Source organism: Electrophorus electricus, chromosome 5 (assembly GCF_013358815.1).
Source record: "Electrophorus electricus isolate fEleEle1 chromosome 5, fEleEle1.pri, whole genome shotgun sequence".
NCBI lineage: Eukaryota > Metazoa > Chordata > Actinopteri > Gymnotiformes > Gymnotidae > Electrophorus > Electrophorus electricus.
In genome coordinates, this window is record NC_049539.1 from 22,228,053 (window position 1) to 22,252,056 (window position 24,004).

Here is a 24,004-nt window from a genome sequence, read left to right on the forward strand (position 1 = left end):
TTCTAGTCTGCAATGGCAACAATTTTACATTCAGTGAGGTATCTTTTAATGCATTAAGACAAAAGTGCATTTAGATCATGAAGCCTGAAAAACTTGTTGTTAATGTGGCTTTTAAGAAGATGAAATGAGTGTAGTTTGCTGTGCAATTATTGGATTCCTGCTGTACATTGTGTTGATCTTAAAAACATTTTCATAATACTGGTTAGGGTTAGAGTCAATAATGTTTTTTACTAACATAATCAAAGGAGTAGGGGTTAGTGGTTAGTAACAATCAGAGAGGTAGGGGTTAGTGGTTAAGGGTTAGTAACAATCAGAGGGGTAGAGGTTAGGGGTTGTAACAATTCCCATAGGAACAGGTGAGAGGCAGAATACATGTGCAGGGGGTGGTTTATTAACACGGGAAATACAAACATGAAAGCAAAATAAGCAGAGGCACGGGGTTAACACTGAGGGTAAAATGACATACGAACGGACTAAATGGAAACACAATGGCGACGACAGTACCAGGAACATAATACAGATGTGACAGAAGGAACGTGACTTACCAAAATAACCAACCAACTAGAGGACAAAACACAGGGCTTAAATAACCAAGACAATCAGGCACAGAACAGACTCAGGTGAACATGGGAACAGGGAGAACCAAAACACGGACTGGAATAAAGGAACAGACGAGGGGCGGAGAAAACGAAACTAAGGAAAGGAACCAGGGAGTTCAGGAAAACAGGCGACAGGGAAACCATGACAACAGGGGCGCCAGGAGGGTGGCCATTCCTGACAGGGGTTAGTAACAATCAGAGGGGTAGGGGTTAGGGGTTAGGGGTTAGTAACTTAATCAGAGGGCAGAAGAAAGGGGCTGCAGCATCGGCCCTGTTCTCGTGTCTCATTTCAATTCTAGTCTCTTTATTTATGGGAACTGCTATATCGCCTCCTTCCTGTAAAACCAGGTACAACTACTGAACCCTTTTCCTGATGGGTCTGTTTTTCCAGTATAATGTATAGTGTACAGTATAGTGTAATGTGAACTTATTTTACTATTTGATGTAAATTATCTCATTCACTATGGCATTTTGAGCCTCCTTTATTGAGATTGAGATAATACAGACATTCATCCAGGGCACAGCCAACTTCATTATCTCATCATGCTTCACTATCCCATCATACATCACTATCCCATCACACTTCACTATCCAATCTTTTCGTAATTTTCAATTCAGTAATGACTTAACAGAAAGTCCACCTGAGAATCTCCAGTTTACAGTGTGAACTCTTCAGTGCAGCAGAGAGCTGCTCCACTCCTGAATCCTGAAAGTCACATGTTGTGAGGTGCAGTTCTCTCAGGAAGGACTTGGCTGATGTCAGAACAGAGGAGAGACTTTTACTGCTGTCTGTTGTGAGATTACAGCCTGTAAGACTGCAAAGACACAGAAAATAAAGCCCAGTGTTAAAACAGCATGAAATCAAGGCACACAGAAATAGCAAACAACATTCTGTTAACAATAATTATTCACTTAATTGGTATTTTTACATGAATTAACATATCTGTAGACTAAACAATCAAGTGATAAAAATATTGAGTCAAAGAGGAAGATTTTTAGAAACAAATGATTATGAAGAAACTGTCAGAATCTGGTGAAAGTAAAATGTGTCAGAGCAGCTGTAGCACATTAATTCATGAAGGAAGGGAGGTGCTTCTCACTTGAACACAAGAAAATGATCCAAAAGCCCCGATCACCTAAATACATCACTTCATAAAGATATAACTGTTTTACTGTGAATACGTCACTTCATAAAGATATAACTGTTTTACTGTGAACACGTCACTTCATAAAGATATAACTGTTTTACTGTGTATACGTCACTTCACAAAGATATAACTGTTTTACTGTGAATACGTCACTTCACAAAGATATAACTGTTTTACTGTGTATACGTCACTTCATAAAGATATAACTGTTTTACTGTGAATACGTCACTTCATAAGGATATAACTGTTTTACTGTGAATACATCATTTCATATTCAGTTGTCAAATAAAAGTTGCTCCTTTTCAATATTCTTGTAAATTAACCTGATGCAGAGATATTTTGGACATATTTACTGACACAGAAGCATTTATTCTGGACAAGGGATCTTCTGCAGGAGACAGACACATATCAGACAGTATCAATGCATTAGACAATGTAATTGTATCGGAGCGTATCATTGTATCAGTGTAATTGTACAAGACTGTCATTGTATCAGTGTAATTGCATCAGACAGTGTCATTGTATCAGTGTAATTGCATCAGACAGTATCATTGTATTAGTGTAATTGCATCAGACAGTGTAATTGTATCAGACAGTATCATTGTATCAGTGTAATTGTATCAGACAGCACCATTCAAACACCTGCACTGCACTCAGTGTACAGTTTATTAATAACAGCCAGACTGTTTTACATTTGTATAACTGCACCTATAAAGATAACTGCCATGTAACTGATAATTGTAACTTTGTTACAACACTTTAATTTGTATTATTTAACATAATGAAGTATTTCTCTAGATCAGTGCCTTAGATATCTCAGTCTACTCATGAGAGAACAGTGTGTTGTGTTAATGTATTGTTAACTATAACAAACTACATGCAATAATACCCATGTACAAGAAAACTAATATAAGCCTTTAGCCATACTGTATTTTTCTCCCAATGAGTCTCCTAAGCTTTACTAATGAATGTGGTTTTGTCTTCTCTGATGATTATTATTTGGCAAACTACACTCTGAACTGGGAGGTGTTGATAAAGCTCATGGAGTCCACACATTTGACTCTGAACTGGTAGGTGTTGATGAAGCTCATGGAGTCCACACATTTGACTCTGAACTGGTAGGTGTTGATGAAGCTCATGGAGTCCACACATTTGACTCTGAACTGGTAGGTGTTGATAGAACTCATGGAGTCCACACATTTGACTGTGAACTGGTAGGTGTTGACACATTATCATGCCCTTGTCACCTTGGGAAAATCTCCTTTACCATATTAAGATCCATTACGTTATGAGATCAAATGAAGTTAAACAAATGTCCTGAGTATCTCCAGTTTACAGTGTCTCACCTGAGCATCTCCAGTTTACAGTGTGAACTCTTCAGTGCAGCAGAGAGCTGCTCCACTCCTGAATCCTGAAAGTCACAATTTCTGAGGTGCAGTTCTCTCAGGAAGGACTTGGCTGATGTCAGAACAGAGGACAGACATTTACTGCTGTCTGTTGTGAGGTTACAGTCTGTAAGACTGCAAAGACACAGAAAATAAAGCCCAGTGTTAAAACAGCATGAAATCAAGGCACACAGAAATAACAAACAACATTCTGTTAACAATAATTATTCATTAATTGCTATTTTTAAACATGAATTTACATATCTGTAGACTAAACAATCAAGTCATAAAAATAGAGTCAAAGAGGAAGATTTTTAGAAAAAAATTATTTCCAGTGTGCTCACCTGAGCGTCTCCAGGCTACAGTGTCTCACCTGAGCCTCCCCAGGCTACAGTGTCTCACCTGAGCCTCCCCAGGCTACAGTGTGCTCACCTGAGCGTCTCCAGTTTACAGTGTGCTCACCTGAGCGTCTCCAGTTTACAGTGTGCTCACCTGAGCGTCTCCAGTTTACAGTGTGCTCACCTGAGCGTCTCCAGTTTACAGTGTGCTCACCTGAGTATCCCCAGTCTAGTGTCTCACCTGAGTATCCCCAGTCTACAGTGTCTCACCTGAGTATCTCCAGTTTACAATGTGAACTCTTCAGCCCATCAAAAAGCAGCTTCACTCCTTCATCTTCCAGGGTGCTGATACTGATACACAGTTCTCTCAGGGGGGAATTTGATGATGCCAAAGTGGAACATACAGTTTTACACGAATCTGTCTCCAGCCTACAGTTACCTAGTCTGCAAATACAGAGGAAACAAAGCACATTTAAAACAGAGTGAGACATCAAACTGCACAGAACTGGTTTGAACAGCTTGAGAAAGAAAACAAGAAAACAAGCAAGTCAGTCTAACCAAACTAGTGGCAGATACTGAATAAAAAGACTTGCAGTTAATGAACATTTTCAACATTAATATCTAATACCTGTTATTACCTGCTATTCACTTTATGGTATATAAATACAATCAGTATAAGACAGCTACATAGAACTAGAACTAGACAGAACTAATCAATGTCTGAAAGAGTCTGGAGCAGGTGTGTTAAAGAGACTCAGGATTTACATTAATTAGAGCTGTAATATTAATTAATGAATCAACAAACCTTGGATAAGTCATTAAATTATTACTACACAACACAAGATTAGAACAGTGATGTAACTGCTTACAAGGAATTAAAAATGAAGTAACAGCTAAAATTATGAGATAACCAAGATATAGGGACAGAATTTAGTGATCAGATAACATTCAGATTTCACTCTACCACATGAAATGCAAGTCATAAACAGCCAAGACACACTGATCACTGAAACCACAGTCAGAAGTGGTCAGAGACGGATGTTGATCGCATTTGATACAAGTGAAAATCTCTGTATCTGCGTACAACTACTCAAGTGGAAACCCATCTGCTGGCTGACTGCAGAAATTACATCTGCTGCCAGTCAAAGCTTCTCCTGCACTGAGGCAGACGGGACTGAATCACTTAACTGACAATTCACCAAGTTGTAAATTATCTAGCCTAGCTTATGGTGAACATTAATCACAACATCCTGTTTCAGTTAGTGGTAACATCAGCAGCTAGTTAGGTAATTCTCATAAGTCCATTTATGTGGTTTAGTAGTATTAACACAAAAGTCAGCTGCTTAATTGTTTTTTTAGATATACATGCTTTTTCATGAACTTTTCTTGCTTAGTAAACACTTCTGCCCATCACAGGGCTGATCCTCTCAGGGGTCTGATCTGTCTGTAGGGCTACAGCTGGACACCTCGTTGCCAGTTGTAGACAGTTTCTGCCCATATCTGAGATTGTATAATACACTGGTAATAGTCTGCAAGGAATCTTGTTTACCATGTAGGTTTCAGGAAGCAAAACAGAAAGGATGTGTAGATTGGTGTGCTTTTAAAATATTAAAATAAGATCGAAGCACATCTGGTCACTCTGAGGACACATTTTAGTGAAAAGTGTAAACAGAATCCAGCCAAAGTGAATTCTGGTACAATCTGGAAATGAAACACCTTAATTTAAGGTGTAAACAGGCTATTTGCTTGCACAGCTGATGAAGGACCTCTGACCTAAATCTGGTTTCTCTGGAAACCTTGTGATCTCCCTTTCCATGTCTACGACTTCTATATCTTTAACTACAATACACTGTGTCATCCACATACGTACACAGGGTAAGGCAGGTATTGTAGAAAGAGCCGAGAGAGAACATCCTGTGTTTAACTTTTGTAGCTATAGATTACAGTGGGTGTAATTAGCTTCATTAAAGACTCCACTTAATAGTATAGTAAAGTGCCTAAAGTTTGGTGTGATAAACTGAAGTCAGTAGCAGTCAGTAATCCTAGCAAAGTGAACCTAACTGAATCATAACCCTGACTGTACATTCATAATCACATACCTCCCACTAACACTCATTAAGCCTAGTTTTAATTCACAGTCACATACCCCCATTAACACTCATTAAGACTAGTTTTAATTCTGAGTCAGATACCCCCATTAACACTCATTAGGAACTGGTATTTTCATATTGAAATATATTAAATGTTTTTGCTGGTTGTACACCACCTAGTGGTGTGTTGTGGTGTGTGTGAGTTGAGGGAATACTGGACAATATGGAGGGACCCCAAATAAATGATCCAGTGTATCAACTCTAAAGCTGTGTGGCATCTTCCTTGTGAGGGTGAATGAAACATTTAGCCATCAGTACTCAATTTCTAATATACATTATTGAATAAATAATAGTTAAACACTCACAGAGCCTTCCTGCAGTTTGCAGCAGCTGGGATCAGCCTCCTGTAACCCTCCTGTGATGTGTTGTATTTCTCCAAGTCCAACTCCTCCAGCACCTCCTCTGCGGTCAGAAGCATGTAAGCCAGTATTGAACACTGTCCAGGAGAGAGCTTCTGTGCTGAGTGTTTCTCTGATTGTATATACTCCTGAATCTCTCTGAGGAGAGACTGGTCCTTCATTTCAGACAGACAGAGGAACAGGCTGATGGATCTCTCAGTGGGGAGGTCCTCTGTTTGTATTTTGCCTTTGATGTGCTGGACTGTGCCCAAGATGCTCTCTGGGCTGCTGTGTGTGTGTGTCAGTAGGCCTTGTAGGAGACTCTGATTGGACTCCAGCGAGATGCCCAGCAAGAAACGGAGGAAAAGGTCCAGGTGTCCATTCTGACTCTCTAAGGCTTTACACACTGCTGCCTTCAGCAGGTCACTGAGAGGAACATTCTTAGACCAAAACCAGGGCTGTAAATTAAAAGCCTGCAGCGCCCTCCTTTTATTGTTGATAAAACAGTGAAACACATAGAGAGCAGCCAGGAACTCCTGAAAGCTCAGATGTACCAAGCAGTAGATCTTCCTCTGGTACAGCACAGATTCCTCCCTAAAGATCTCAGTGCAGATCCCAGAGTACACGGAGGCCTCAGTGACACTAATGCCACACTCTCTCAGGTCTTCTTCATAGAACATCACGTTTCCCTTCATCAGCTGTTTGAAAGCCAGTTCAGCCAGTTTCAGAATCATGGACATGTTGGATTCCAGATGTTTCTTTTGATCTCTTTCCTTTTCCCCCTCATACTTCTCATTCTTCCTGTTGATCTGAGTGTGCAGGAACTGTATGTACATCTCAGTCAGAGTTTTAGGGATTTCTGTATTAGTTTGTTTTAGTATTTTCTGAAGCACAGTGGCTGAGATCCAACAGAAGACTGGTATGTGACACATGATGTGGAGGCTCTTTGCTGTCTTTATGTGTGAGATGATTTTCTCAGCTTGGTCTTGGTCACTGATTCTCTTCCTGAAGTACTCCTCCTTCTGTAGGTCCGTGAATCCCTGAATTTCTGTCACACGGTTGATGTACTGAGAAGGGAGTTGATTGGCTGCTGCTGGTCGGGAGGTTATCCAGATGAGAACAGAGGGAAGCAGCTCTCCTTTGATGAGGTTTGACATCAGCGCACCTACTGATGATGTCATGCTTATGTCAGAGACTTTATTACACTGGGAAACATTCAGTTCAAATCTGCTTTCATCCAGGCCATCAAAGATGAACACAACTTTGTACATATCATATATCTTTGGGTCCAGGTCTTTGATCTCAGGGTGGAAGTCACACAGGAGTCTATGCAGACTGTACTGATTATCTTTAACCAGGTTCAACTCCCGGAATGGAAGCACAAACATGAAATCTACATCCTGATTGGCTTTTCCCTCTGCCCAGTCCACAACGAACTTCTGCACTGAGACAGTTTTCCCAATGCCTGCAATGCCTTTAGTCAGAACAGTTCTGAGCTTTGGCACTTCCGGGTCTTTATCTTCTTTTGGTTCTGTGTGTCTGACACCTTCAGCCATCACAGCTCTGATCTTCTCTTCCTTCATGTCTCCTTCAGGACCTTGTACAGGTTTAAAGATGTCTGAGCAGTAGATTGGTGTGTCTTGTACCAGCTGTTTCCTGGGTGTTTTCTCCATCTGTAAAACCTCATGTTCTTCATTTACTCCTTCACTCTCTCCCTCTAAGATGTAGAGTTGTGTGTAAACCCTGTTCAGGAGGGTTTTATTCTCTTGTGATTTGGTTCCCTCAAATAAACTCTCATACTTGTTCTTCATGCTGGTTTTGTGTGTGTGTAAGACTCTGTGTAGGACATTATCCACTGGTGTGCGAGAGTCCTGCTGTATGGACTCTTCCTTGTCTTTGTGTGGATGTAGAACAGGATGAGTTCTTCTGTAGACACATACAGTCATAATGGCAGTAATGAAACTACTGTATAATAAAGTACTAATGAAAACATTAACAGACTTGTGTGCTGAAATAAATGAACTTGGATAGTGATGGAGAACTGGGCATTAGTGAGGAACAGACTGATACACAGTAGAGTGGGAGATACACCGTGAGATTTACACTGTACAGTAACACTCAGGAGTCAGAGGTGGGCGGGGCTAGAGGTTAGTAGGATGTAACTGACATTATAAGGACATTCCTAATGACAGGAAAAATGGGTCATAATACACACGGGGTCATATGACAAAAACAAACACTGTTAGAACAAGCAAAACAAGAAGAAAGTCAGAAATGATGGAACAATGTTAAAGACTATAGAAAACATTAGCAAGAGTCTGAAATGTAGCTAGCTAGCTAGATAGATGGATAGATAGGAGAGTAACAATACTATACATATGCAAACATGCAAATTAATGATACTATACACACAATCAGTAATGAAACTCTATATATACAGACATGTAATGAGACCACACACACACACACACACACACACACACACACACATCAGAGATGAGTCACTATACACATACATACATGACGTCAATGAGGAGACTATATATACACACACATACAGATAAGAGTACAGTTTACTAATTACCTCAAAAACTCTTTAGAGGGACATATTTAAGGGCAAAAGTGAGCATGTCACTAGAAACCCCAAAACTGCTGCTTAACAGCATTCACTAAAAATCAAAAATGATTATAGACAGAACCTAGTAGCACTACATCTACAGCACTGCCCCACCTGGGGATAGTCAGACTCTAGTAGCACTACATCTACAGCACTGTCTCACCTGGGGTCAGTCAGAGTCTAGTAGCACTACATCTACTGCACTGTCTCACCTGGAGTAATAAGTAATAAGTAACTGGATCTTTACTGTTATTAAATGTCAACAGCTAATGCTGATGATTAAATTTAATGTTACATAAAAATTTCAACCATTTTATGAGACTGGTTAAATAATTTAACTAGAACTTACACTGTCGTATGAGATTAATGCTATTTGGCAGGTTTGCAGGAACAATCAAACTGGTGAAATACCAAACCTCTTGATATCTTAACAGATGCACTGCTGGTTTCTGAGGGTAGTTCAGGATAACAGTGCATGTTATCTTCCCTGCATGCGATTTTAACTCATTTTACACACATACAAGGAACATTAAAACACATCCAGGCACCCTGGTTGGTTGTATACAGTGTTAGACTTTTCACACTGCTTCAAGCTCTTCCAGGAAAAATTAGAATATATAATTTTATATTTATGGACTGATCAAGTAATGTGTACGTCACGGGACGTTCCCCCCCACGAGTCACGTGGTACGGCCTGCTCCGTGCAGGGGTGTTCACCGTCAATTGTAACCAAGCAATTTTTGATTGCACGCACCTACACGGGTTACCGTCATGTGTCTATTTAAACCTCTGCTAGTGTTTGCATTGTGTTGGTCATTATTTGCTGAAGTCTGTTTAAACGTGTGTATGTCCATTGTTCAATGTTGTGTAACCCGTGTCTAATTAAATGTACTGTTATGTCTGTCCCTAATGTTGTGTGAGTGCCACCATTGTTGTTCGTGTTTTATGTTAATAAATGTTTCACTCTGTCGAGGGAGTCTGTGCGTCCTGCTCCACGCCCATCAGCATTCGGGCCAGCAGCAACGTTACAGTATGATTTAGTATTAGAATTTGATCAGAAAATACATCCATTTTTATCCTCTCTTAGGAAAGTAGTCCAGGGACAGACAGCCTAGAGAAGCCAGTCTGCGTTATGTTATTGTAACGATCTGAATGTCGCAGGACACACAGACTCCGTCGACGTAGACAGACATTTATTGATAAAGACGGAAGACTACGGCACTCACATTTAACGTCATCGAACACGAACATAGTGAAAACAGACATGAACACGTTTAACATTAACGCGGTGAACAAGTACTTCAACAACATGACCATAAACAAAGACAAACCATGAACAATGACTGATAATCCTGCACACACCAGTCTGGGTTTAAATACACAGACATAACGAGACTAAACCAGGTGCAGGTGTTTGCAGGCGTGGTTACAAACACGATAAACAAACAAGACCCTCCCACTGCACACGGCGGGCCAAACCACGTGACCTGTGGGAGGAGCGCATTCCCTGATAGCTATCCATTCACAAGCACATTTCCAAAGAAACACGTTCTGTTCTCAGCCAGACAAAATAGAGACACATGAATCTGCAGAAACCTCTCCACTGGCACCCACTGAGATAGATGAAGATTCCTCAAGGTGAGAAGACATGTAACTCTGGGTGGTATAAGATGACATTTAGTGGTGATATAGAGGTATTAACAGTATTAGCCATGTAACTCTGAGTGGTATAAGATGACATTTAGTGGTGATATAGAGGTATTAACAGTATTAGACATGTAACTCTGGGTGGGTATAAGATGACATTTAGTGGTGATATAGAGGTATTAACAGTATTAGACATGTAACTCTGGGTAGGTATAAGATGACATTTAGTGGTGATATAGAGGTATTAACAGTATTAGACATGTAACTCTGGGTAGGTATAAGATGACATTTAGTGGTGATATAGAGGTATTAACAGTATTAGACATGTAACTCTGGGTAGGTATAAGATGACATTTAGTGGTGATTTAGAGGTATTAACAGTATTAGACATGTAACTCTGGGTAGGTATAAGATGACATTTAGTGGTGATTTAGAGGTATTAACAGTATTAGACATGTAACTCTGGGAAGGTATAAGATGACATTTAGTGGTGATATAGAGGTATTAACAGTAGGTGTTTACAAGACTAAAGCAATGCTATTCCTTCAGTTGCCTTACAGTCAGTGTCTCTCTTATTGAGATGATGTTTATTGTCTTATAGTCAGTGAGCAGACAGAGAGAGACTACCTGTACTACACACCAGACACTAAAAGATCAGACAGAGAGAGACTACCTGTACTACACACCACACACACACCAGACACTAAGAGATCAGACAGAGAGAGACTACCTGTACGACTCACTTCACTCATCACTCTCATCTCTAGATGATGTATCTTTGTAAACCAGTTTTCCATCTGTACATTTATAGGTACTTTACTAACAGAACTGTTGTAAAGTTTATGCAGGTCTCCATGCCAATAAAATCTCATGAGGCTCCTCTGGTGTGTACAGTAGAGTGCAGGTTACACAACCCCAGCTGAGTGTTTAGTAACACCTCACCCTCCTCTGCTGTTATGAACCCCAGTAACCACACTTAGCCCTGCACTGCCATGCGTATTTGCACACACCCCTGATCTGATTCACCAGAGTTCTAGCACACACCTGATCCTCATTCTCCTCATTACTGCCCCTTTATCAGCATCCCTCCCCTGTGTTCACGTCATGAACAATTCCTACTCGGTGCGTGCCGAGTGTTCTAGAATCTTGTTTGTCTTCCTGGTTTCCCGACTTCTGCCCGTTTTTCACACCTCGGTCTCCCTCCTGGCACCTGGACACCCCCCAGACTCTGCCCCGTGTTATTGACCTCGGAACAACCTGACCGCGAACACCTGTCTGACCCCCACGGATCGGTTTGATTTCACTATTAAAACCACTTGCAATTGGATCCTCTTCCTTGTGTGTGTGTTCAAAAGTTACAGGTGTGTACTGTAGAGTACAGATTATACAACCCCAGCTGAGTGTTTAATAACACCTCACCCTCCTCTGGTGAGTACTGTAGAGTGCAGATTATACAACCCCAGCTGAGTGTTTAATAACTCTTAGGAATGTTAGACACTGGAGCCTTTCTGTCTTCAGGCACCTAATGCAAGGTCTCTGCCCATCAGCCATGACATGGCAGCTTGACCGTGAGCTGGTCACCCGAGGTCATCCGCTCCCTCTTCTTGTCTCCTTTACCGCTCCCTTTCTCTCTCTCTCTCTCTCTCTCTCTCTCTCTCTCTCTCTAAGCACAGGAGTAGCTCATGGCTAGCACGGGAACAGCTCGTGGCTCGTTCATGCATAGAACATCTTTACTAACCTTGTCTCTTTCCTTTCTACGTAGGCCCTTAGATCATGCCTCGCTTTTCCCCCCCCGTCATCCTGCAGATTTAGATAGTAGATACAGGACACATATATACTCTGTGCTTTCCTCAATAAAGTGGAACTCTCTTGATTCACTACCTTGGTGTCAGTGTCTCGACTTCCCCGGATTGATCCGGCTACAGAGGACAGAGGGCTGGGGGGAACTTGGAGGAGATCGAACCTGAAGGACTGGTCACTTTGAACCAGGTTCTAAAAATAAAACCTCACTGTGGTCTGTTTCCCTATTAGTTATTAAGGTATTTAAAAAGTACACATATCACTTAATGAGAACTCATTCTCAGAGAGCTTAACTCTTATTTCCCCCACTATGTCATACATGTTGTCATTAAAAGGAGGAGCTGTATAACTGGAATTGTTGACTGTCATCATCACTCAGTGATCATCAGTAACACACCTTACAAATGAGCTTAGAATTGTAAACATGGAGTAGACCTTACATTACTGACAGAACGGTACCCTCCACCCTTCCACACCTACAATAATGAAAGAATCTGAGTGTGTGATGTGTCACTCACTTTGGGTCAGACGGCACAGGTCCACTGTTGAAGTTACGAGGAAGATCCATGGACACGTCACTCTTCAGAGACACACAGCTGGGTGCTGGAGACTCTGCTCTCTTTACCCTGATGAAGATGAGGAAACTTTTGAGTAATTACATCCTTCACTACATCCCATTTATCCTGAATATTCCCTCTTCCTGTTTTCTCAGATTAAGTGCTGATGGAAAGCTCCTCACTTTGGATCAGAGGTTCCTCCTCTACTGCTGGAGTTATAATTCCCCATTATGGAGAATCACACATACACCACTGGACACTGGAGATGCTGCTCTCTGCTTCCTGTTCATACACACAGAGTGAATCACACTGAATAAATTCCTGACAAAATTGACAACATATTAAAAATGAAGTACACACTGATATTAACAAGGTAGGTGGACAACTGAAATAGTGATGACAGCAGAACACTGAACACACTACTGGATTCAGTTACATATTCCACTAAATACCTAAATAATGTTATACTGAATATATTTAAAATTCCCTTTAAACACACAAAAAGCTGTGCACCATCACTTGTATGTTTTTCTATTTTAAAGAAATTAAATAGCAAATCCCCATAATAAGTAATCAACTTTCCCAGAATGCTTCCCACAGGAGATGTAATGTTTCCACACAGTGGGAACTGAAGTCTGGATGCTTTCAAATGTATTAATGCATTAATATTATACAGTTCCCATTTGGTGAGCGATTTTGTAAAGGTTTTCAGTGCTGGTTCTTAATTCCCAAAGCCCTGTGGAGACCTTCACTGTGTCTGTGATATTTGTTCTCACGGACTGCTCCGCCCCCGTAAGTCACGTGGTGCAGGGGGCCACGCCCCCGTGATGATGCGCACCTCCCCGGGTTCAGCGTTGAGTTTGTCCGTCTCTTTAACCCGCCAGTGCGCATCTCAGTGTTGGTCATTGTTAGCGGCATGTTCGTATCCATGTTTGTGCAGCCAGTGTTGTGGTTAAGAGTGTTTTTGTTCCCTGTTAATGTAACGTGTGAGTGCCGCCCTTGTCTTAAATGTTTAATGTCAGTAAATGTTTCACAAAGTGGAGGGAGTCTGTGCGTCTCACTCGTCACAAAAGTTACACACAGTACTACATGTAGTGAAATATTGTAGGACTGTCTGTTGCCATTTGAAACAGACTACATAAAATAGATAAAAAGTGGAAGAATAAGAACATATAAAAATATAGACACATAAAAAAGTTGTATGAAACATACATGTGGATGAGAACATAAAGCTCTCATATATGCGTCAAAGTTCCCTCAGGCCCTGGAGTGATACTCTGAGCACTCAGATACCGTAACAGACCGTATATATGTGCACATTATGTTGGAGTGTTATTCTGACGCGTAATGGCCCCAAATATGTGCACACTGGCCGTCAACTGCCAAAGCACCAAATAACACCAATTAGCAACCAGCACAACCAGTATGTAACACACCCAATGACAAAGAAATTCAAGTGTAATTTCATCATATTTACACTGAGTTCTCAACTTAAATTTACTTGATTCAAAGCTTTTCACTGCATACGGCACATTAATCTATAGAGAAGACATGTATTTATACTAGTGATACATATGGTGTGTTAATCTGTGCATGACGGGAAGAGGACCAACCGCATAATTTCTGACACACACACTCTCACACCAGAGACAACGAGTCAAATATAAAACCAGGCTCAGTGGTTAAGGAACTTGACTTATATTTGGAAAGTTGCTGGTTCAAGCCCCACCGTTGCCACTGTTGGGTCCTGAGCAAGACAGAACACTACACAGGGTACACGTTAGCGAGATGACGGACAGAATCCATCAACGCTAGTCTGTGAAATATATCACTATGACATTTCATCATGCAAATTATCTGGAACATAAAGTGGTGCAGTTGCATTGAAGTAAGACACTATAGTGATGATTGATAGTTTCAGTTGTGTTATGCTGTGACTTTATTAATACACAGCTCTATAGCTATGTCCATGTTACCATTTTGTCAATCAAAAACTACAGAGTAATGCTTATTTCTTCAGCACAAGATTTGTTTATTCTGTTACTTGTTGCATTAACATTCTGTCACTGTTACATTTGGGTACAGCTGAAATAGTGATACTGAACCTGACAACATGTACATTGATTAAGGGCATATAACAGACATCAGTTGTTCACTACATTTACAGTACTCTATAAGTGGCGGTATCCTTGTCCTTAATCAGTGTACATCAGTAGTTCACTACATTTACAGTACACTATAGATGGTGGTATCTTTGTCCTTAATCAGTGTACATCAGTAGTTCTCTACATTTACAGTACACTATAGGTGGTGGTGGTATCTTTGTCCTTAATCAGTGTACATCAGTAGTTCACTACATTTACAGTACACTATAGGTGGTGGTGGGAAAAGTGAGGCTTTGCGAAACACTGAGATGTTTGAAGCAGTTGTGTTGAAAATAGTTTCAACGTCTCAAAAGTGTAGTAAAGACTACTGTAGGGGACTGGGATGACTGGCACTAGTTGGCTTTATAACTGTGTTCAACCTGGTGTGTTGGCCAGAACACTTAAAGCCATACTGAGTTCAAAGGTGTAATAACAGGTATGGGTTTTGATGTTACAGAACTGAAGTAGGGAATAGGGTAATAATGCTAAGAGATCAAGCACAAATACAGATATTACTTTAAATGTCAATGCTGCTTGTAAATGACAACCTGCACAATACACAGAAAAGCCTTTTACAGTCGACCGTAATGTCTATAGTGAGATCAATATACAGTAACTGGTGCTTGGGTGCCATCTAGCGGCAAATCTCTAGAACTGACTCAGTGACTTGATAAACCAAGAAATGCACTGACACAACTAACATTTAAACTACTGATTAAACCTCCCAAACTCAAGGACTGATACACAAAGGAAGTACATCTCCCAGCTGATATGAAACAAAGTATTACCAGAGGAGAAATGTGGTAAATGCTAAAACATGAAACTAAACCTATACAGAGAGCTCATGGAGTAGTTTGTCTACTCGTTAGTAACTGTAAACATCAACTAAAATTGTTTTTTCATCACAAAAAAACCCAATATGAACTCACAGTAACACAAGCAGAGTTTTGCTGTGTGGGTAATACTAAACACCATCTGCTTCCTGCAAGAAATGATGCCTGAATGCATGCAACAATATAACTGATATCTTTAGCCAATAACACAGAGTTTGACTAGATAATTGAATTATAAAGGAAAAACATTTAATATTCATTTAATATGAATTCACATTATAAATCTTCCATCATTTCTGGGCCTTTTCAACAGAAACAATCTGACACTCATCTCCATGGTGACAGCTACTGGCCACTTTAATCAAATCTTGATAGTGCTATTCTGTGAAACAACAGTCCCAACTAATTAGCCTAGATATTATTCTGGTGGGATATGCCAGGTTACCAATACATATGATCAATTAATATTTCAGAGAAATCACCAAACAACAGTTTTCAAATAGTTTTTCAGTAAATGTTTGTTTTCTGTTATGTTCTGTAAGGCATTTCAAATTATTGGTATTTCAGTTTCATGTTTAATATGTGAAAGATAATCTATTAACAAAAGGCCAGTATGTTTACTGGGATAAATAACCTCATGGGCTTTGTGGGTTTACATGTGCTCTGTAGGGTTGTGTGTGGGTTCACATGTACTCTGTAGGGTTGTGTGTGGGTTCACATGTACTCTGTAGGGTTGTGTGTGGGTTCACATGTACTCTGTAGGGTTGTGTGTTTGTTTGTTTCAGACACTGTCAGTCAAAGCCAGGAGCAGCAGGTACTGTATAACACCTGTAGAAACACAAGCTTAGGTCACCTGTGGTCACGTGACATGGCCGTTTTGAGCCACACTTCGGATCAGCGTTTCAAAACGCTGCGCTTCAGAAACTCGAAACAAGCGTAGAAACGTTAGTGTCGACCGTCCCATCCTAACTACAGGTAACACTACAGCTAATGAACTATACAGGGAATCTGAACTGTTCACTGAGAATGTGGACAACACTACAAAATGACTGAAACTGAACAGAAACTAACTGTAAAAAACACACATCACAACAGCAACGTTACGGCTTTACTTTAGTCCAGAGGAGTTTTAACTGGGACCATTTGGAAAGATCAATGACTAACTACGACTTAAAATCCTGATTTACAATAACTGAGCACGTATATCTGACCCCGTTAAGTTATTATTTTAAATATAACTGTGTGATCATGCTGGGTGTCCGCCATTTTAGTTGCGTAAGTTCACCAGGACTTTAATCTTTACATTTCATTCGACTATTGGGTGAACCTACGATTTAAACACACAACGATGTACTTACAAAACACGTTGCTTAAACTGCACCGACATCGCATTTTAACAAACAGAATGAACTTACCGTGAAATATTTTAAACGCGCGTATCTCCAATCCGCCAAACTTTCAATAATGACAACAGGTGAGACTACAGGAACACCAGCGGGTAAGTAGAGGGTGGAGCACTTGTCAATCATTTTCAACTAAAACCAATTACACAACCGATTTCTGATCAGTCATGTTATTTAGCAGCCAACATTTTGCTTTCCATCAATTTTAGTACAGCCACGTAAGAGAGTAAATCTCCACTATGTCGGTACGTTGAAACACTTCGGAACTTCACATACCGCTTTGTTTGTAGATCTAACTTAAAGATGATTGTAATTTAGACAGATAATCAGCCTCACAATAAGCATGTAAGTGTGTGGACGTCCATGGCATGTTGTGCATATGACAAATATTAAATCTTCTTAATGGCTGAATGTTGGGAGTGTGTGTGTGTGTGTGTGTGTGTGTGTGTGTGTGTGTGTGTGTGTGTGTGTGAGTATTTATTTAAGTATTGTGAAAAAGAATTTATTTGGTTACATGTATTTTATTTTGTACATCAGAAAACTACAAGATGTACTTTAATAATAATAATAACAACAACACTGCATTATTAACAAAAATATACTATGAATATACTTTAAATTCATGAAACATCACAACTAATAATTTGTTTTTTTTTACTGTTGGTGTGTAATTTTTCAGAGAAGCAAACTGCTTATTTAAATTACTTTAGACACAATCACATTAGATATAATCACATTAGATAACTCCATATAACATTAATACATAATACTCTACATTAAGACAAATATATGAGTTCTAAATAAGCAGATTATTTGTATATTAAACACAGAACACAGAATTCATAGAACAGAACACACAGAACACACAGAACACATAGAACACAGAACACATAGAACACAGTCTAGTAGTAGAATAGCAGTAAATGTGTATTAGCATTGATTTAAATGCCCTGCAGAGGAGATAAAGATACAAGACAACAGTAAGAATAAATAACAGCTGGATCACTGCAGAGCTCTTCCATTAGAAGAAGGAACCAAACAAGTTCCTCATTATATGAAAACTGTATTAAAATATTAAGTGAGCAATCTCCTAGTGAGCTATCTAGGGGTCCTTTATAGCAGACCACAACCAGATTCCATTGAGATGACTCCCAGCCTCACTAAAGGCTGTAATTAATGACTACTTGGATGTCATAAATCTGCATATGACATAATTATTAATTATTCAAGATGACATACCAATAGAATAGAGAAGAGGAAAAAAACTTGTATAACAAACCAACTCTTATCTTATTTCTTTCTTAAAGCTAAAATTTCCCACACAAAAAAAATCCCACATAATCATACTGTCACGGCTGGTTGGCCAGCAAGCAGGAGCGACATGCCCACTCCTGCTAGGGATCAAGCCTCTTACCTGCCTCGCTGACAGTCTCTGGAAAACTGATTAAGTTCACCTCATTGTGCTGTTGAATTTGTGCTGTTGAATGTGTTGAGTGTGTGCTGTGTAACAGAGAGTTCTTCATCCGTCTTCTCCTCTTCTCCAGTTCTTCATTCTGCATCATCTCTCAGCTCACTAAAGGTGAATGGTCATGATGATCTACTCTCCCCTGTGCTGATGAATGTGTTGAGTGTGTACTGTTGAATGTGTTGAGTGTGTTGAATGTGTACTGTTGAATGTGCTGAGTGTGTGCTGTTGTGTTGAGTGTGTTGAATGTGTGCTGTTGAGTGTGTTGAGTGTATGCTGTTGAATGTGTTGAGTGGGTTGAGTGTGTGCTGTGTAACACAGAATTCTGCATCCTCCGTCTTCTCCTCTTCTCCAGTTCTTCATTCTGCATCATCTCTCAGCTCACTAAAGGTGAATCGTCATGATGATCTACTCTCCCCTGCACTCAGACGTGTTCTGGTCTGGTCACATGGACTGAGTTCCATAAACAACTTGACATTCTGGCTCAGTGTGACCAGACATCCTACCAATCAAAGGAGGGATTTCACATGTCACATGATCAGTACCTGAAGGGAAACCTCTCCCTCACCATCACTGATGCTGATTACACTAAGAGGACCTGGTACACCTGTGAGTGTGTTGGTGTAGACATGTGTGATGTGAGTCTACGGATGGAGGGTAAGTGTCCTCCTTTATTTAACCTACTAAACATTTGCAATTGGAGAATAAAAAAATAAGGTGAGTCCATCTGTGTGTGTGTGTGTGTGTGTGTGTGTGTGTGTGTGTGTGTGTGTGTCCCCTTGTAGCTCCTGAGGTTTCCATGCAGTTTACCTCTGGAGAATCTCTTATACTGGATGCTCCCATCTCAGAGCCAGTGGAGATGTTTATTAACAGGACTAGTGATGCCAGTCCAAACGCAGTCAGTTTATGTGAGGTCATAGGTTGTGAAATTCAGTGTGTCAGTGTGTTCAGTGTATGAGCAGAGAGTGTCATTCAGTTCCAGTCTGAAGCTGAAGGAGCTGAAAGAGTCTGACAGTGGCATTTACATCATATGGGACATCAGGAATAAGAAGACTGTATTCACCTTTAGAGTCACCGTAGAAGGTAAGACTTTAACCTGCCTGAGCACAGTCATGTTCAGGATACTCTCAGGTAACCTCATGTGTTAATCAAATTGCAAGATTTAATTTTCTTTATGTTTCTCTCTGTGTGATTTTTGGTTGCTTATAAGTCTGGTGTTGTAGGAAAGAACATAACTTTGCCTCCAATAAAAGGTGAGTATTTATTATAATCTGCTGTTTTATATTTTCATTATATACTTCACTATATACTTTAACATTACTTTCTTAAAATGATGAAAAGTGCCTTTGTAACATCCATTGATGGGAATGTCACACCTTGGTCTGTGAAAAAGAAAAACCTTTTTTATGGAGTAGAAATAAATTTAGAAAAGGTGCGATTATCTCTCAGGTTTCAACTTGTACACACACACACACACACACACACACACACACACACATTCTGTAAGTCTGGCTTTTTTGGTAGGATTGGTTCCATCACCTGTACGCTGTGTCACAGCAGGATGTTTATTAAACAAACAAAACAAAAAGCCCAACTTTTTGGGTCATGTGACCAGCCAGCAACTCATTACGATGAACTTCCAGTCACTGAATGTTTTACCATTGTTGTCTTATCTTTGTTTCCAAGTATAGTATATTGTAATTAAGATCTGGCAAAGCTACTGAGATGACCGGTAAAAGATTTACAGGCAGGTGTATTGAGGACTGTCCATGATAATTAATAAGTGTATAGTTACTGAAACATTTCTTTTATATTTTATTTCAGTGTGGAATAGTGGCACCCAGTCAGAGATGAGAGAATTGTTGGTGAAATGTTCTACATGTTCTCTTCACATGTCCACTGTAGATGGCCTTCTCATCCCATGATATTTAACAACCTGTTGGTACAATCAAAGTCCTGCTGTATTACTTTGTTTCCTTTGCCACATTGTTTACTGCTGTTGAGGTCATTCTCAGTGAAGGTCCTGATGAAATGTGCTGCATCTGTGGCTTTAGTTCTGCTTTCTAGATGACAATGGGGGTGGTTACTGTGCCTTTGGAGAATAATGGAAACTGAAGAAAAGCCAACCACCGTGTCTTTTCAAGTGTTGTGTCTACTTACTCTGATGTAGTACTTTAGTGTGGCATTACTGGCTATAGAGGCAACAATATACAGAGTCATTACATAAATAATTACGCATAGAAACCTATAATAATTACGTTGACCGATTACATAAACGAAGACACTGCATAGACCAATTATTATACCCAATTGTTTTGTTAATATGTTTAATGCTAAGAACTCTGCATTTATATATAAACAGAAGATGGTTAAAAAGTGAAAGTTTTTCCGTTGACTATATCAGGCTGTAATTTTCAAACAAGCACATCTATGTAATGTTTGTATGTTTGATTTGAAATAATGAACATGCATTTCCTGGCAGTCAACCCAGTAATGCAGTGAGTATTCTATATCTGCAATTGGTTTAACCACGTATTCTGCAGATGTGGTCAGTGCTGTAAATTGTAAAGTTCCAGTGAGGTACTGCTGTACAAAGGTAGTGTAATATAACGTGGTGTTCTGCACATGCGCAGTCCAAAACAAGCAGGTACTTTCACTTTGATTAGTGGGAGGCAGGACGAGGAAGGCGTTTAATGTAATGTTTGGTATACCAACATGATCTCTAGCGCTGCTTCTTATGGCTGTTAAATATGTGCGCTATCATAGTGACATGCACTTTTGTTGGGTTTGAATGGAAAGCTTTTGATGTTTTTGGATTCTGAATAGTTGAAGCAGGATTTCAGGCAGAAGTGATTGGGGTCAGATAGTCTAACCTATGAACAGATTAATCGTGAAGGTAGGGCAAATGAACATAGATTATCTAATGCATTAGTAGATTTGAAAACGTTTATGAAAATATCATCAAATGAAGGCCTGTAATAATTCAGAATATTTTTATCGTTTCAAAAGTTTGTACTTTGATCCAAAGTTGCTGCTTGTTAGTTAAAACCTGAGGATGAATAAATCAAATAAAGAGGTAGATTACCAGAGTGATGGTGGGTTGTTGGTGGTTATTGACAGATTAGATGTATAATTTTTTTATTTATTTTTAAAAAATTAATTATTGACAGGTTAAATGTATCTACATAATTTTGCATAATTTTGCAAAATGAACAGTATAAGTGTAACTCAAAGTTCATGTAAACAACAGGCGCCAAATACAATTACGTTTATTTGGGGAATAAATACTTAGTTGAGGTGGAAACATTTTCTTGGTGTCCCGGTATGGCCCCTCCTCCCAATCGTCTCCGTGTGTGTGCCACGCCCTCCGTGTGTTTTACACCTGTTTCTCATTTTGTGTCGTTATAACAATATAGTGTATATAAGTCTCTTGTTTAAGTGTGGATGTTGTTGGTGTTTGACCTCAGGTTAGCCTAAGGGCTACATTGTCTTTGTTGTGTCTTTCAATTAACGTCGTCGTCTTTTACACGGCTCGTCTTTGCATCCTGCCAAGCCTCCTGCCATATATTTTTTTTAAATTCTTGTCATTGTTATCAAAGTCCTACATACATTTTCTTTCCTAATATTAATGGATCCTTTGACTGCGAGGACATTAGAATATTGCTACACTAACCAGTCATTTTATTAAGAACTCCTACCTTGCACCTACTGACAATTGACTTTAGTAGGTACTCCTGTTTTATAGGTGCATTACAGACCTGTGTACAACTACAGACTAATTGATTCTGCATGTGGCCAAGTACTGTATCAGCCACTAGAAAAACTATTTCAGGTTTATTACCATGTTTGTCAAGTACAAGGTTGGTTGCAGGGCAGTGGGTCCCCAAAACTGGACTTCAGAAAATAACAATAATCCACTTTCAATCTCCTTTGTGTAATGACCAGTGGAAATAACCCCAGGTTATTTTATTCATGTGCACAATGCCATGTTGGAGTAAACATTATGTCATACCCGGTGAAAAAGGAGTTTTCATCTCAAGCCTGTAGCCCTGTGTTTCAATAGTCTGCCTTTAGCATTTAGTCTTTAGTCATGTAGTATAAACAGGACTAAATCATTAACCCACAGTAGAAACAGGACTAAACCACTAACCCACAGTAGAAAGAGGACCAAACCACTAACCCACATTAGAAACTGGACTAACCCACAAACCCACAGTAAAAACAGGACTAAACCCCAGAACACCTCAGCAGCACAGTAGTCTTTGTTTACCAGAGGAGGATTAGTCCAGGATCCAACACATCAACGTTCTGCCATCATGTTGTATCACCCAGTTCAATTCCCTTATTCCCAGCATACATTTAGATATTTCTGGTAACACTAATACACATGAGAAGTATGAAAGTAGCCTACATATGAAAGTAGTTTACATTTGCTGGTTTCTACATCTGGTGGTTCTGGAGACCCACTGCCATGCACTGTTTCACACCTGATCCAGCTGATAGAAGAATTGATGATGAGCTAATGACTTGGATCAGGTGTACTGGGACAGGGAAACCCAGAAACTGTCAGTCATTGGCTGCACTGCTACAAGCCTTAAATTTATCTGACAAACATGTTATAAAACCTGAAACTGTTTTCTTGTGGCTGATAAACCGTACATAGCAATATGTAGAAGAATCAATTAATCTGAAGCTATAGATTATTTTATTAATCAAGGATTCTGCCGATTACTTCAACTTTTGATTACTGTATCAATCGAATAATTGGATGCAAATTACATTTGCTTTATTAAAGAACATTAGTCAGTACACAAATCAGAATATAAGTCTCATAAAATTCACAATTTGATTTATTCTTTAGAAAACTCAACATTGTTTTTGTTTACATTGCATACGATAATATATGTCAAAACTAACCCAAATTAGGGCATTTAAGTGCCATATAACATTCTGGGTTTTAAACAAAACATTTTATGAAATACAAAAACAAATAATATCAAAATTTCTTAATTTCTAATTATTTTAAAAATAAACATACCCATACTATTTTTCATGGGACCTCTGTATTTCAAGATATGTGCAGGAACATGTTTGTGAATGGAATAGTCATTAAACACTATTTGGACAAAGCTAGTGTAATGATGCTAAGTGATTGTTAATTACAAAAAAAATGTTGATGGTACACTGGTTATATGAATGGAAAGACAATATAGACAATATAGAGTTTTGACTGCACACATGAAAAACCTGAACCAGGTAAAACTGAGTGGTAGCTCTGTGGTTAAAGTACTCAACTTGTAATCAGAAAAATGCCAGTTTAAGCCCCAACACTAAACATTTGCCACTGTTGGGCCCCTGGGCTAGGCCCTTGGTCCTCAGTTACTCAGATTGTATTCAGTGATATATTTATCCAAAGTGACTTACAATTGTCATCTGTAAATGTGATTTGCCATTTGCTACTTTTCCAAATCATTACAGTGCACTCAGTGGGCCTCAACAGTTGTGTGAAAACAGAAACAGTTTTTTAAACCCTTAACTAGATTTCTCAGAATGTGATTTCCTAGTATATTTGTTCATTTA

The 24,004-nt window shown here is 39.4% G+C and overlaps 1 protein-coding gene across 1 annotated transcript in view; it reads right to left on the reverse strand.

The window, feature by feature from the left end:
• Nucleotides 1-17,009, reverse strand: part of LOC113577837 (NACHT, LRR and PYD domains-containing protein 3-like) — a 41,145-nt gene extending 24,136 nt beyond the window's left edge. Inside the window, exons 1-7 of the mRNA XM_035526159.1 lie at nucleotides 16,988-17,009; nucleotides 12,762-12,861; nucleotides 12,541-12,648; nucleotides 5,926-7,884; nucleotides 3,741-3,914; nucleotides 3,094-3,267; nucleotides 1,241-1,414 (exon numbers count right to left, since the gene is read on the reverse strand). Of these exons, the coding sequence (XP_035382052.1) occupies nucleotides 1,241-1,414; nucleotides 3,094-3,267; nucleotides 3,741-3,914; nucleotides 5,926-7,884; nucleotides 12,541-12,648; nucleotides 12,762-12,808 (2,636 nt within the window). The 5' untranslated portion in view covers nucleotides 12,809-12,861; nucleotides 16,988-17,009. The remainder of the gene's footprint in view (nucleotides 1-1,240; nucleotides 1,415-3,093; nucleotides 3,268-3,740; nucleotides 3,915-5,925; nucleotides 7,885-12,540; nucleotides 12,649-12,761; nucleotides 12,862-16,987) is intronic.
• Between the last annotated feature and the right edge of the window lie 6,995 nt (nucleotides 17,010-24,004).